The sequence below is a fragment of the Lepisma saccharinum genome, chromosome 22, assembly GCF_977018435.1.
Source record: "Lepisma saccharinum chromosome 22, izLepSacc3.1, whole genome shotgun sequence".
In the NCBI taxonomy this organism is placed as follows: Eukaryota; Metazoa; Arthropoda; class Insecta; order Zygentoma; family Lepismatidae; genus Lepisma; species Lepisma saccharinum.
This window is the reverse complement of record NC_139250.1, coordinates 30,059,985-30,076,220: the sequence shown is the minus strand read 5'-3', so window position 1 is coordinate 30,076,220 and position 16,236 is coordinate 30,059,985. Positions and strand designations below refer to the sequence as shown.

At 36.4% G+C, this 16,236-nt stretch overlaps 1 protein-coding gene across 4 annotated transcripts in view; it reads right to left on the bottom strand.

The window, feature by feature from the left end:
- LOC146005008 (serine/threonine-protein kinase MAK-like) overlaps nt 1-16,236 on the bottom strand; it is a 71,109-nt gene that overhangs the window by 26,241 nt on the left and 28,632 nt on the right. For 3 of the 4 annotated variants that reach the window (XM_083144120.1, XM_083144119.1, XM_083144122.1), the window contains exons 3-5: nt 13,185-13,355; nt 10,906-10,960; nt 6,816-6,949 (exon numbers count right to left, since the gene is read on the bottom strand). In XM_083144120.1, coding sequence (XP_083000246.1) covers nt 6,816-6,949; nt 10,906-10,960; nt 13,185-13,291 — 296 coding nt within the window. In that variant the 5' untranslated portion in view covers nt 13,292-13,355. The remainder of the gene's footprint in view (nt 1-6,815; nt 6,950-10,905; nt 10,961-13,184; nt 13,356-16,236) is intronic. The other variant, XM_083144121.1, reaches the window with a different exon arrangement.

The following is a 16,236-nucleotide window of genomic DNA, read 5'->3' as shown; positions in this document are numbered from 1 at the left end:
ATGATGAAAATGATGAATGGATACTCGCAAACTTCCAAACCAAAGCCGGATTTCGAACCCAGGACCAACATTATTATTACTATTAGTAGTGGTAGTATCAAAGACGTTATTATCCTCGTAAATTACGCAAGAAGGGGGTAGAAGTTTGTGCTAAAGCATTTGTGATCGAACAAACGATTTGAATAATTTTTTTAACATGTTCAATTTCACATTAATAATGGAAAACAAGCACATAAACCATTTTTGAAAGACAGAAAAAGGTTGATAAATGCATTCCAAATATAATTCTTTTTTACATTATCATAACTTTCATGCACGATATGTTTCACATATATGCAACGCGGAGTGACGTGGACACTAACTTGTGTACATATTCAAAGTTTCTTTAATAAATATTATATATAGCATATATCATTTAAATTCATTACACAACCAATTCATCCATCTCTCAATAAACCAACAGCAAAAATTACATAAATTGTCTCTCAAATGTGCACGCTCCCTTTCCTCAAAACAAATGTTCATGCATTTAAAACAAATCAATTAAGACAAGTCTTATTTCTCTGTCTGGTAATTTACAATGCATTACAGAGAAAAATGATGTATTGCGAGCGAAGGAGCGAGAAAATTTTTGGATCCAATTTTCTTGCAGGCTAAAATCAATATTAATTTAATAGGGTGCAAATAATTTCACGCAACACTATGGCATTATATCATTTACAACTTTTGTGCCTCCTCGATGGTGTTGTGGTAACATCGTCGCCTTGTGATCAAGGGGTCCCGGATTCGATACCCGCAGGAAGCACATAGTGGTTCGGAACCCACTTTGAGCTATAGGCCCAGTCTCAATTAGACTTTCTGTGCATAAAGTAGACTTTTAAAAAAACACAAATCAATCAATCAATTTTACAACTTTTTTTCATTTAGATCGTTCGGTGCCCAGCGCCGTCTAGCTATGGTTCTGAACTTGATAAGACCAAGAAAAGGAGGCATCGCGAGCGAAGCGAGCAAGAAAGTTTTACGAAAAGTATTTTTATTTGCATAAAATTTGAAGTTCTGGGCGGTAATTGCCCCCTGCAGGTACACTTGGTCGCCAATGTTTGCCCCCCCTTGCCCCCCCTAGAACTCATTTCCGACCAAGGTTGGGGGGGGGGTCAATGCCCCCTGCTTCCCCTGTGGTTGCGCCACTGTGACCATGTTTACACAATTTTTTAATATGGAATTTAGTAGTCTACACTGAAATATTGAAAAAAGACAAAATACAAAAATTACCAAGCAATAAAAAATACTAACAAAAAATTACATATAAGAATAAAAGTTTAACCTATAGACATGGGCACACAACAACAAAGGAAACAGAAACAACCACCACCCCAACCCCCATACACACCATCACATATTCCTGACAATAATATGGAGTTTCAAATGGCACATCAATTAATTTGAGCCAACTTAGTTTTGTGTAGAAAACAGATAAGTGATCCATATATTTCAGATTAAACATAAAGTGAACACAGGCAGTTTGCACTCTTTGATGGCATTGAGCCAGATCGTCTGATAGATTGGAGTAGACAGAATCCCAGTAATCGACATGTGAAAAGACAAGTGTTTCAACGAGTTTGATTTCAATGCTAATGGGCAGAAATTTTTTTATTGCTTACCTTCCTGATACATCGAGGTGTTAATAAATTACATGCAATTACATGTTTGTAATATGTCATGTGCTTGAATGTGCAAATGAAAATCCAGCTGGACTCTTGCAATTTTAATGTACCATATTGTACATTCTTATGTATTTCCTTGTTGATGGGTACTTGCATGTACTATGTTGAATTATTAACATATTTTTTCTACCTATTGTTGGGGAACTGTTATGCCTTATTAATAAATGCCACTCGGGGGTAAGGGATTTTTTTTCTTTCTTTTTTTTTTTTTTTTGTCAGATGAATGTGTTGACAAGCAGAGGTGCATGTAAAAGTGGAAAGCTGCTGAGAGGAAACCAGGTAATCATTGATGACCACCAAATATGAAATAAAAGACCTGCTAAACTTTAATAATGAGGTTTCTCAAAGCAAGAAATCTTACCCTTTTTTCAAAATAAATTACCATTTATAGATCTAATGACAGTGGCAGATCCAGAAGTTGCAGTTGGGATGGGCAAATTTCAGTTGAGCATTTCACCTAACCGAGAATCGCTTTTTCTTCTTATTTTTCTATTCTTTCTCCCAAAAATAGGGCTGGAATAGACTTATTGTGTGCCGTTATTACCACAATTCCTCCCATTATCATGGTAAACTGAACAATTAGACATGCGGAGTAAAATAAATAAATAAAAAACATTCTCTGGAGGAATTTCTGGTTCGATCCTCTTTTCAGGCATATTGCACAGTAGTTCAGATCCAAATTTAAACTGTAAGTCTCGTTCTGATTAGCCTATCATGAGTGAAAGTGGGCTTAAATTAAACTTTAAAAATATTCTCGAGCCTGTTAAACTTGGTGATAAAGTCAGAATATTTGAGTCTTCCAAACTATTAGACATAATAATATATACAAAAACCTGGCAATCGGGAAGGGTGATCACTCCTATCGCCCTCTGTGTGGATCCGCATCCTATCGCCCTCTGTGTGGATCCGCACCTGCCTAATGAGAGGATTGCAATGCGGTTCCCCGACCAATCCACGAGTTTTTATTTGTAGGTCATTTGGTGGTGAGGATACCACATTAGACAATCTATCGAATTTATGCATTAATATATGCCAAATAAGTGCTGTGAGAAAGATCACTCCTTTTATACAATGTGTAAAAAAAAAGCTGTAAATAAAGCGTGCAATCACACAAAAGAAGGGTGGAGAAATAACAATGGAAGGAAACAATTACCACACAAAATTTAAATTTCTACTTATATTTAGAAGTCTGACCACATGCTCATTGTAGGAACCAAGCTGGTGCCATACTGGAATGTAGTCAGATTATGGGGGAAGATAGCAATAAGCATTAGGTAAAAATCTGCTTTCACCAGGTCTCGACTGTTTGCTGGATGGTGGGTGGATGTCAGAAATATGTAGTCAGGATTAAATGGGTGGTTATAAGTTAGGGATGGTTACTGAGTATACATTAAAGAATACTTTTATTTGTAAGGATGAACTGATACGAATTATTTGCGAATATTGAAAATGGACTATTTTTAATTCGAACTTAGATACCTCGAATTACTGGGTTATTCGAGCAGAAGTTTATTCCCCTTGAAATCATCTTTAATGATCTTATGCTTTTGTTAATTTCAATTTTAGATAATTCAAACTCTTTTCATGTCATGTCCCCTCTGAGTTCAAATTAAAAAGAGTCCACTCTATCAAATTTACTTTTCAGACATAAAAATTTTGAATATTCCACAAAAACCTCGAATGATTCATTAGTCTCCTTTAATGTCTCCATGTGTCAACAACAGGTTTCGTCATGAAAAAAGGAAACTGCATGTTTAAACACTTTATAAAACAAGGGTTAATGATTGGCACACAAAAAACAATAAAGAAATGGAGAATGATGTACCCAGTTATAGGCTATTTATATACAGGGTGTTTCCAGGCTGATGATACACTTTCAGGGATGATGGAGAAGGGCACATTTATCAATTTGAGATAAGAAACCATGGTCCGGAAACGACTTAGTCGAAAGTTATAAGCGAAAATCGGTGTATGAAGATGTAATGGAGTCATTCCATGCAAAATCAACACAGCCCTCAACCTGACCATCACCGATTTTCATGAAATTTGGGGAGTTGAAACTATGCATGGAACTTAGTAACTATGGAAATTTTTAGTTTCGTTTGTCTTGTAATTGTTAAATTATTCAAGGTCAAATTTCGCATAAATTGCTCTTTTTGAGCCTGCTTAGCTGTACTAACTGTGCTGTAACTCCGCCCCTATTTAGCCTAGGAAGCTCAAATAAAGCTTATTTGTACAGGGAATTGAACAAGCTTTCCAGTGATATATAACAAGCATACCTTTGGATAAAAATATAATTTTGTCACGTGATCTTGCCCTTTGACCTTAAATATCTCAAAACATGTCATCACCAAAAATCATGAAAAAAAATATATTTGGTCCCTCATGCCATACTCTAAAACATATCAAAATATGATTCTGGGACTGAAATGGGATCAGAAGATACAAAATAATACGTGTAACTATGTGACTGATAAAGCCCTCATTACATGAACTATGACGAGTCAAATTTCCCTTAACACCCCCCTACAAAATGTAAAGGAGTTATCCTGGGTATAATTGGTCATGAAAGAAATAGGTTAGGCACAGGGAGATCCCTAGTCGTGTGTGTCAAGGCATATTGTTGACCGCCATATTGAATTCAATGCAAAAATTTCAAAGGAAAGGGAGTGATGTGATATATAAAATCAGGCTAGAATTTCACGAGAAATGAAGTGACGAAGATATTTCCAACATATATTTAACCAGCAAAAAGTTATTACTGCATGCTTGTAACCATTTTCTCCTTTTCGAGGTGTTAAAAACAAAGTATTAAGAATGCTCCTACCGTGTTAGGTACTCGGCGAGATCACGCTGACATCTCAGGAGAGTAAGAAGTATAACCACCATTGCATATGATTTTAAGCAGCGACATTCACCAAATAGTTGAATAGTGAAGAATATTGGGAAAAGTATCTCAAACAAGCACTTCTTTTGGAAAGAAAAATTCTTCAGTGACGAGGCTAATTTTTATGTTGACGGTGAAGTTAATAAAAATAATATGCAATACCTGTGATTTGATAATCTACAGTAGACAGATCCCAGCTGAATGGTTGTTGCTGGTAAGCTAATGATGTGGTATAGTGTATGGAGAATGGGAATGGTTGGTCCATATTCAACAACGTAAACCTTAAATGGTGAGGGCTTCTTGGATTTGTTAAGTGAACAGGTTTTTCATCCTTGCTTACGGGATATGGCACTTTTCCAAAGTTTTGAAACAGGACAGAGTGTGACCACACTATATGGACATTGTGGCAATTTCTTCATGGTAAATTTCTAGGTAGATTGATGGGTAGACGGGGATCTATTAAATGGCCTGCACATTCCCCAGATCTAACATCTTAGGAGGACATTTACTTTCAGAAACATTTGAAGAGAATGGTGCATGCACTAAAAGTCCGTGATATTGACCATCTGAGAGAAGGCATAGTTGCTGCTTGCGATGATATTTGTTGCACCTGCTACATTGCCAAATGTTCTATGTGAGTGTGAGAAACGTCAACGAGTGTGCTCACAGGAACATTAACAACATTATAATGTGCATATATCATAAGTCAAAGATATGCGTATAACTTTTTGCTGGCTAAAGATACGTTGGAAAAACCTTCGTCACTTCATTCTAGCCTGATTTTATATATCACATCACCCCCTTTCCTTTGAAATTTTTGCGTTGAATTCAATATGGCGCTCAACAATATGCCGGACTTGCGCTTGACACACACAACTAGGGATCTCCCTGTGCCTAACCTATTTCTTTCATGACCAATTATACCCAGGATAACTCCCTTACATTTTGTAGGAGGGTGTTAAGGGAAATTTGACTCGTCATGGTTCATGTAATGAGGGCTTTATCAGTCACATAGTTACACATATTATTTTGTATCTTCTGATCCCATTTCAGTCCCAGAATCATATTTTGATATGGTTTAGAGTATGGCATGAGGGACCAAATATATTTTTTTCATGATTTTTGGTGATGACATGTTTTGAGATATTCAAGGTCAAAGGGCAAGATCACGTGACAAAATTATATTTTTATCCAAAGGTATGCTTGTTATATATCACTGGAAAGCTTGTTCAATTCCCTGTACAATAAGCTTTATTTGAGCTTCCTAGGCTAAATAGGGGCGGAGTTACAGCACAGTTAGTACAGCTAAGCGGGCTCAAAAAGAGCAATTTATGCAAAATTTGACCTTGAATAATTTAACAACTACAAGACAAACGAAACTAAAAATTTCCATAGTTATTAAGTTCCATGCATAGTTTCAACTCCCCAAATTTCATGAAAATCGGAGATGGTCAGGTTGAAAATTGCACATATCTGTGTTGATTTGACATGGAATGACTCAATGCTTTTATTACCTGCACAAGTTTCACAAGCTGCTACATTCACAACAGTTGTTCAAAGTGGCATCCCACAGCTTCGCTGCAGGCATGACATCGTCACAGAAAGTTCTGGTGTACCCGTTGGAACAACCCTGGGGTCTTTCGAACAATGTCACAGGTAACGAGAATTCCTGCCAGGAAATCCTCTTCAGTCTACTACAGGTGTCTCGTACACAAGACTGTCTTGTCATGCCTGCAGCGAAGCTGGGGGATGCCACTTTGAACAACTGTTGTGAATGTAGCAGCTTGTGAAACTTGTGCAGGTAATAAAAGTATTACATCTTCATACACCGATTTTCGCTTATAACTTTTGACTAAGTCGTTTCCGGACCAGGGTTCCTTATCTCAAATTGATAAATGTGCTTTTCTCCATCATCCCTGAAAGTTTGTATCATCAGCCCGGAAACAACCTGTACATTTATACATATATTGGGATTAATAAAATATTAGCAATGTTACCAATGTGGCTACATCATCCAATCCTGATAAAGTATTGACTAATCTATCCCATCATACTGATTCAAAGTGGCATCTGCTCAGCCCGACAAGAAAAAAAAAGGTGATACTCAACTGACAAATGCATCAAACAACATGCAAACAAAGCAAGGGAAAAGACAGCCCACACACAAGGCAGGAGCACACGAGACAATTTACAAAGGACATTACCCACAGTCATACCTATCCTTCATAAGCTGGTATAGGTTTTCTTTCATGTACTCAAAAACAAAGTAGAGCGTATCGTTCTCCCTGATCACTTCCTTCAGCTTCACAACATTGGCATGGCTCAATTTCTTCAAGGACTGGAACACAGAAGAATATTACATATAATTATTTCTTCTTGCATGTAAGCTTGCATTGTAGAATTCTTCTAGTTTACAGCTATTACAAACATTTAAAAACGTTCTTTGCATGTTACCTTAATTGAATATTTATTTGTACAAATATCCGATGCAGGAAGCATGTGTTATTCTGAAACGTTACTTCAAAAAATGTATCAAAATGCTTGTAACAATTATCTACTAGAAGAAAACATGCACAAAAAATTAACAATAGTGGAGCTACATGTTCAGGATTCATACTCTAAAAAAATGTTAACACTGTGGTGCAACAAACCTTGAGCATCAGGGTCTAACAAGCACCTTTTTGTTGGTATCACATAGTCATCTCATTGCCTGTTTTCTGTATTTCGAGACCAGTCCACTACAATTGCTTTCAAGTAGCTCTTTCATTGTCCTCACAATGCTGGGTCGACATCAGAATTTCAGATCTCTCACTGGGGATAAAACCAGGGAACAGTCACACGAACCATTTGGCTTAATGGAAGTTCTATTCCCAGCCATTAAGCCAAATCAAATTCCCTGACTTGTCCAGTTATTTCGAGCACTTTCAAATAATAAAGCACAATGAACTGTCCGACACACATCTCAAGTGTCTTTCTTCCTTCTCCGTTGCATCTGATGATGCAAACAAGAAGTTTGTGTAACATAACATGTTACAAAATAATCAATGTGCTGTTTATAAACATATAGTGAATAAGAACGATTTTTAAATAACTGTCTAGACCAGTGATTGTCAAACTGTGGTACGCGTACCCCCAGGGGTACATGAATGACTTGAAGGGGTACGAAATCAGCTCGGAAGAGAAATGTCTAGGATACCCACACGACAACATTTTCATAGCTTTAAAACTCAACAGGAAAATAAGGTTGTTTTTGTCACTGACACACTTATTTTGTTTTTCTGAAACAAAATACTCGTTTGAAATCTATAATAGACTAAATTTGGAGCCGAATCTCCACTTGAAAGTTTTAAGTGTACAACCAGTCATCAAGGTACTGTGTCAAACTATGCAGGCACTTCCTTCTCAATTTACAATAAAAAGTGCTTGACAGTTTGTTTACAAACTTAGTTTTGTTCGTTACTTTTTTTACAATAACTCTGGAAAAATGTATGAAAATGTAATTTGTTATATACTTCTTAGCATACATGTGTTTCACATTTTTATTCATGTAACTAATCATAACAGATTGTAATATACATAGAATTCTAATGTTTCTTTGTTTACCATCTTTCCACATGCAGTCCAATGTCATTTTGCTCTATCACAGATACACGTCCCCAACATAGTATTAAAAATGCCCCACCAATCAGGCAGCCAAAAAAATCCCCAAAGGTAAGATTTTTTTCACAAAGTATATCCAATCAACAAGGAGTTAGGAGTAAAAAAATAAATGTGTTCTCAGTAGGGAATTAATATAGGGATCTCGAGTTTCTCATGATTTTTTTACTTTTAGTTTGATTTCTAGTTTTCTAGGATATTCAAGTCATTGGGAGAGCTGATATTGAAGTTAACAATATGCACAGATTCTAGTAAGAATGGTCTAGCATTTTTAACGAGATTAGAGCCACTGAAATGTTAATCCATTACCAGGAATCGATACACTGAATTTTAAAAGTTCCAATATTGCAGTCATCAGCACTATAGGTGTCACTTGCTTCAAATTAATGGGGGTGGTGACTGAGTTTGTGTATAAAGTCCACTTTATGCACAATAAGACTAATTGAAACTGAAAGTTCAAAGTGGGATCCGAACTAGGGAACGGCCACACAATTTGGATAACAGATATGCACATTTCAAATTTTCCAATATCCATTTCAGATGCAATGGATAATTCGAATGCCTGGTTAACCTGAATATCCAGAAAATTCAGATATACGTATAGAAAAATATCCAGATAAAATTTTATCTGGATTTGGCCATCCCTAATACGAACCAGTATGTGCCTCAACTGGGTGTTAAACCCAGGACCCCTTTATTACAAGGCAAATTACTATGGATTTCTGGAGGAGTGCCAAAACAAATACTCATATAAGCAACATGGAAGAGAAAACATCCTCAACTTAATATGCCTAGTCTGGCCATAAATACTGTTACACACTATTTTGTGAATAAATTTAATATGGTTTCAGATTTTTAAATGTTATTTTATTATGCTACACTTACATATATTGCACACAAATAGCACCAATCAGTTTTTAAAATGCCCACTTTTTGCCGTCACACAGGCTCGAAGGCTTCCTGGCCATGCATCTATTGCAGCACGGATGGGAAAGTCCACCCCTGCTGCTATCAAGGAGCACTTTTAACTTTCAATTATAGGGTGCCTCTTCTTGCAGACAGTCCCCTCTAGCTCTGGGCTCAGTTTGTAGTCCAAGGTACTGAGATCATGGCTATCAGATGGCCAATGAAAAGTGGAGATGAAATCGAGTACACTGGTCTCCAGTCACCGTCGCGTCATCCTTGCCTTATGAGCTGGGGCAGAATATATCTTGAACATCCAGGATTCATTGCGAAACATTGTTTGGTTCAACAGTGTCACGAGAGGGTCCAGGACACTTTCCACGTACACTTTCACATGGCTTTTAAGCCATTTTCTCAAAAATGAGGCCTGATGGAACTCTCATAGCTCACCCCCCACCAAACCATTACTGAGGAGGGCTGGTGGCATCTCTGATTTTTGGGAACTCTCTCACAAGCATACATCCTTTCATTTTGGCAGTTCCTGCAATGCCCATTGGCAATGTACCGCTGCAGGAGCCGTCTCGATTTCAGTTCCCTCTGCTTCTTCACTTGTAGCATCAGGAAATTTCCAGTACACCACCGGTAAGCTCCAATTCCAAGGTCTTCGTTTAGTACCCCGAACATTGATTGTTGTGAAATGTTCAGCTCCTGTGCCATGATCACTTGCTTCCGGATGGGATTTCGGCGGATGCGAGCCACCACTGCTTTAACAGCTGCCGCTGTTCATACAGTGTGATGTCGACCAACTCTTGGGCGATCTTTCATGCTACCAGTATCAGTGAATCTCTGGATTGTCTGATACTCAAACCTTTTGCTGATCTTCGGGATTTTTAGGGGCTGGAAAATCTCAATGGGTGACTTCCCAACCATATGCAGCAATTACGGATACTCTGTTTTCATATTTGCCCCACTCCATGCTAAGCACAAGAAGCTACATGCTTGCTCTTTCACAGCTGAACATACAACAGCCAGGAGTGAACTTCACCACAAGCATGGTTCATGAGCCTGACTACCGGATGTACAGTCAAAGATGAAAGTTTGTGACAGTATTTATGGCCAGACTAGGTATTATAAGTGTAATCTTCATGATTAAATATAATAATAATATACCTGTTATTATTATTATTGAATTTTTATTTCTTTAAACTTAATGTTGTTCTTTATAAATGTTGGTACCGAAATCCAGGAGGACCCCTTCATTACAAGATGACGACGTTGACACTACGTCATTCGAGAAAGGCCATATTTCAAATGTTTCAACCCCTCCTTATCAAGAGAGTAATGAAAGGTTGGGCAGTTGCATATTGTTGAGTTTTTCAGCACGAGAATGAGTGGAATGTTGCCCAACCGAACTTCATTTGAATTGTCAAATTAAGTTTCTTTTGCTGGCAAAGTGCAGGTTGTGGCCCACAAAAATGGCAAACTGATCCAAGAGATGTGGGTTCTCTCTTCATCCACCCCGCCCCCTTCTTTTGCAACAAATAGGGGTGAAAAACTGGCAACAGGGCTTGACTCTCATGTGCTGGAGTTTCGCATGCTTGGAAGGAATCTTCTTGCTAACAACACTTCTATACTGGTCTCTCTAATATGCTATTGAATGCTATAAATAACACTGACACAAGTGCAACGGTAAAAGCAGCAAAAAAAAATCAATTATTGAAACAATATTCTTACCTTAACTTCTCTTAAATTCATGGCTTCTTCCCAGGAATAATATTTTCTCTTCATTCTAAAATAGGGAAATTCAATATTTACACTCACGATTTCTTTTCTTGCTTGCAAATTACATTGAAAATAAAATTATGCCTACCAATCAATATATACACGAGAAGAGCAATTGGAAAGTAAGTTCTGATAGGACATAAAAAAACGGAAAACATATTTGTTATTTGTACTTGAAATTCAAGGTTGTGGCTAAGGCACTGGAACACAATCTAGCAGGATGTTGGGGTTGCTAGAGAATTTAAATGGAAAGAAGGGTTAAGTGTCAGCTTATCAATTATGTCTTAATTTTAAGCAAATTTTATCTATGGGCCACTAAATTTGAATGCATACCCAAAAATAAATTATATATATATATATATATATATATATATATATATATATATATATATATATGAGAGAGAGAGGGGGGGGGGTATAAAATATATGTTCTTTTCTATATCCTAATTTCAATTATTGCATTTATATATGCATGAAATGCTCATGATACTTTCTTCACCTGTAACCAAGTCCCACACCGTGGAGCCATGCAGTGTACGGCATCAGGCTTTGAGCTCTGGCTAAAGGATGCATGCTGGTTTGAGTCTCCTGGGGGGAGGGGAGGAGCGTAACTTTTGTCCTGAGATTTCAGCCAGTGTATGGGATCAGTGGCCACCCACTATCGTGAGGAAATTGGGGAGCTACAAATGAGTAGCGTAACCCACTCATGGAAACCTACAACAAAGACTGGGGGTTCGTGGTGCTGACCACATGTCATTCCATAACTATGGGGTGTCTCACTTGCTCTCGGCCCCAGATTTTCGCTTAAATAAATCAAAGTAATTGTTGTAATTTAATAACATTTGCTACGGACATACCTTGGTGCGTGAGAAGCGTGGCGAAATCATGAGAATGAGCGCCACAGTCATTCTAGGTGTGCGCATGCACGAGTCAGCCATTTGATGCTGTGCCTCCCGATATGTTGGCAGCAGTCTTCCGTAACATGGAGAGACGTGTGCAGGCATGAATTGACGCTCATCACGATCACTTCCAACATATTCTTTGATGTCACCATGCTTCACACACACCAAGGTATGTTCGTAGCAAATTTTATTAAATTACAACCATTACTTTGATTTATATAAGCGAAAATCTTGGGACGAGAGAGAGTGAGATGCCCTGTAGTTGAATGATCGCACACCTCTGATGAGCCATGTGGGAGTGAGGCATGTAGACCTTGGCCCTCATTGGCTGTTGTGCCATAGGTTATCATCATTACCTATAACAAAATTATGATAATTTGAATGGGTAAAAGTAGTTTTGGGGCTCCCATTTGTAATATAATGGCCCACACCAAAAAAATATTTTCTACAAAATTAGTTTTACATTAAGAGACCTACTGACACTAGACCTCTCCTTTCGAGGAATCCCCAGGGTACCCTCCCAGTAGGCAGTACACTTTTAAAAATACCACCATTCGACTTATCTTATGGATTTTCATGTAATGACATGGAAAGTTTTTGTGCTTTGTTCTCCATTCTGAAAATATTAGCCTATTACGAAGCTAGAAAACAACTTTTGGGTGCCCATTTGAGAACCGTTGACCAAACCAAAAAATGTTTCTTACAAAAGTTGTTCAAAATTAACAGAACTATCAAACAAGGTGTTACAAAATCCCCTTTTACCATCAGAAATTTTCAAAATACTCCACCCAGACACAACATTATTATTATAAATATAATAATAAATAATTAGAAATTACAAAATAATCAGGACTAACATAATTTCTCAAATAAACCCAGTAAACAATGGAAACAATAAAAAAATCATAAACAAAAATCAGTTGGATTGATTAATTGATTCGGTTTATTTTATTTCGTATTTCTGCCGCTTTGGCTAATTACGAAGATGAGGATGAGTGATAATAGGATGAAATTGATGAAGAGAAACAAAAGGAACACCAATACTCAGACTGGGACTCGATCCAGAGACCCCTGGCATCGTAACAAGATGTGCTAACAACTCCAGCATAGACCAAAAAAATTAGTTGTATTATTTAAATTGGTTTTCCATAAACAATATGTGCATGTTTCCATTCAACTATATAGAAAAATCAATTGTTACATTGTCCGATTTGTTTTGCTCCGGACAAAGACATATTTATGTCTGAAAATGTCTAATGAATAAATTACTATAATTGATATAAATTACCTGTTGTTATGCAAACAATCTACAAAATTGAAAATATCTACCTTTTTATTGCAACCTTCTCGCCAGTATCAACTCTCTGGCCTAGTACGACTGAACCATAAGTCCCATCCCCAAGCTGGTTGAGGGTAATATAACGGTTCATCTTCATTGGGAACGGTGTGTTGTGGCTCTACATCTCCAAAAACAAGCTGTTACAATGGCTGCATCCTGATCTGAAACACAGAAAAAGCACATCTTGTACTACTACTGAATCATCAACAGAGAAGGGGAATTCAGTATAATCAAAAATAGCATTACACAAAATTTGATAATAATTTTATCAACTCCTGTGCATGGGTTCCACAAATCGATCATTCTATTTTAAGATAGATACTTTTTATTCACCAGATACCCTCTTTAAATATACTTTGCCGTTGTAGACCTCCAAGACAGTTCAAAATTGAAGTCCTAAAGTGTATCAAATAATTATTTGAAATTACTCATCAAGGGTATTTCATTACTATACAATACAATTAATCACACTACTCATTTTATTGTAATGATACTACTGAACAGCAAATGTTGGCCTAATATTTTATATTAAGAAATTTTATGTTAAAACCAATATAATATTAATAAAAACTATAAAAATATCCTCATGTTTTCACCTCTAGCAAGCAGTAGAAAATACATCTCTTTTTAAAAAAATCAGTAATAAATGACAATCTATTTTCTTAAACTCAACAAGTATTAAAACTCATAACTTTGGGGATCAACGGACCACAGATTAAGAGCTGCTAAGATATTACGCTGAACAGGACTCAAACATATAACCTTCAGAGGTAGTATTTGTGGGAGAATATATAATATAGGTACTTGACCAGAGTTGCTACGATTTTTTGATTATGAAATTCATTGACATTTCCAGGTTTTCCAGTCCAAAAATGATTTTTTTCCAGCCACGTTAATAATCATGATATTTGCTTTTAAATCTTGTTCTTCAATTAAATATATAGATCCGTTAATTATCATGAAAATTTATTTTCACAACTTTTTTAAAGCAAATTTCATTCTACATGCACAAAAACACCTGAAAATTCGAAGAATAATGTAAATTTACAGTCGGCATAAAATGTGTTGGATTCTATAATCGCTTGCATCTAGTCTTCATGCTAAGGTAAATTGTACATTATTTCACCATAACAGATCTCTACAATCTAAAAACAACAGAAAAAGTTCATAAACCATACCATTTTTTTCTCTCTAGTGGATTTATAGTGACGTGGAAAATGCTGCTTTTTGTTTACATTTATAAGTACACAGCATCTGGAGAAATTTTTGTTACATATAGGAATTCTATAGAAAATGCCAACAAGACTAAGATTTATAAAATAATAGAGGATAACCTCATCTTCAACAACCTTTCCGATAATTATAATCATATTAACGTATTTTAGTTATCAATCAGATATCTGGACTACAAGTTTTACTTTGTTATTCATTCTAAAATCTAGTGCAGTAAAACCTTGTTAATCCGGACTAATGGGGGATAAGTTGACCGGTATAACGAAAGTCCGGATTAACTGAAATAACCTAAAAGAACAGTAGACAGTGCATTAAAACTCCGTTTATAGCAACAAAACACATTTATTATGGTGTATTTAAAGGGCACAGGCCTAAATACACTATACAGTACAGTAAAATGTAAAGCAATACTGTACGTACATACGGACATACCTGGCCCTGCATCACTCGAAACTCTTGCTGTGGAAGTTGGTTTGAAGTACATGTCTATATTCTGTTGGGATAGTTTTTGCACAAGATTGAGAATCATAGGAACGAAAGGAACAAGTTTCTGAACTGAATCTTTTGGGGAGTGGAATCATATGAACCAAATCTAGGAGTGGAAAGGAACCACTTGTTCATTTTGCAACTTTTTCTTGTGCAGAATACAAAATGCACATAAATTCCAGATAATCTGCAAAATTCCCTGTTTTCCAGGTGTTCCCGATGGTAAGGAACCCTGCCAATGAGGAAGTATTTTACATTGCATAAATAAAATTTATTGTTCACCAATCCAAACATACAAAACCAGTGTTCAAAATGGACCAGAGTGGACCGAAATAAAATTCCCATTCGTGCATACCTGGAACCTTCCCATTCAGTCTCATCAGAAATGGCAACAAACCATTCTGGATCATTAATTTGTTTCTTTAGATATTTCACCACATTTTCCTATTCAGAGCTTCAGGAGTTCGGCAGAGTATGATGGTCTCTATGCTGCATTCATCCTTCTGTGCCTTGCAATTCTCATTCTTACTTTTTCATTTGTTAATTATTACTAGTTATCTTGTGTTGTGGATTCGACTATTCTAACAAAGGTAACCCCATTCACAAGATCTTTACACAAATTTGCATTCTCGTTTTATGGTCCTTTTTTCCTGATTAACCTAATCAAATCATTCTTGTGGCATGGTTTTTACTGATACTAAGCTGAGTAGACGTATTGTTGACATTGTGAAGAACAACACAAGACAACAATATGGAAATATCTTCCATTTGCACAAACTGACATTTAAATAACTATTACTAAAACGAAGTATTGAGGACACATGCATTTAATTATTTTTTCTTCCATTAGGCAAACTGACAACCATTCACGGTTTCAGTCTGTTTACATTTTAAAAAGGGAAAAATATTCCAGAAAACTCATGTCAAATATATTTCATATTATCTATGTGAATGTAAATATTTAAAATTAACTATTATTATTTATAATAGGGTGCATCATTTCATTTGTCATTAATCTCATCGCTGTATTCACTGACAGAAAGAAAAGATAGACAACACCATGTTAACAAAAGTAAAGCATTCCATTTCATGAAAATTTTCATTTTGGCCTCTGTTTAAAACTAACAGCAGAGAAAGAGAGAGAGAGTTGCAGCATGCAAAATAAAAAAAAACATCTCCAGCCATTACATAAGGTTGTTAGGGTGAGTGCACCAGTGAATGACCAGTTAAGAACATTTTCCAACAACTTTATTTCTAGGTTAAAGAAAAAACAAAGTGAATCCAAGCAAATTGCATGAATGAATTTGGCATAATGTTGGGTTT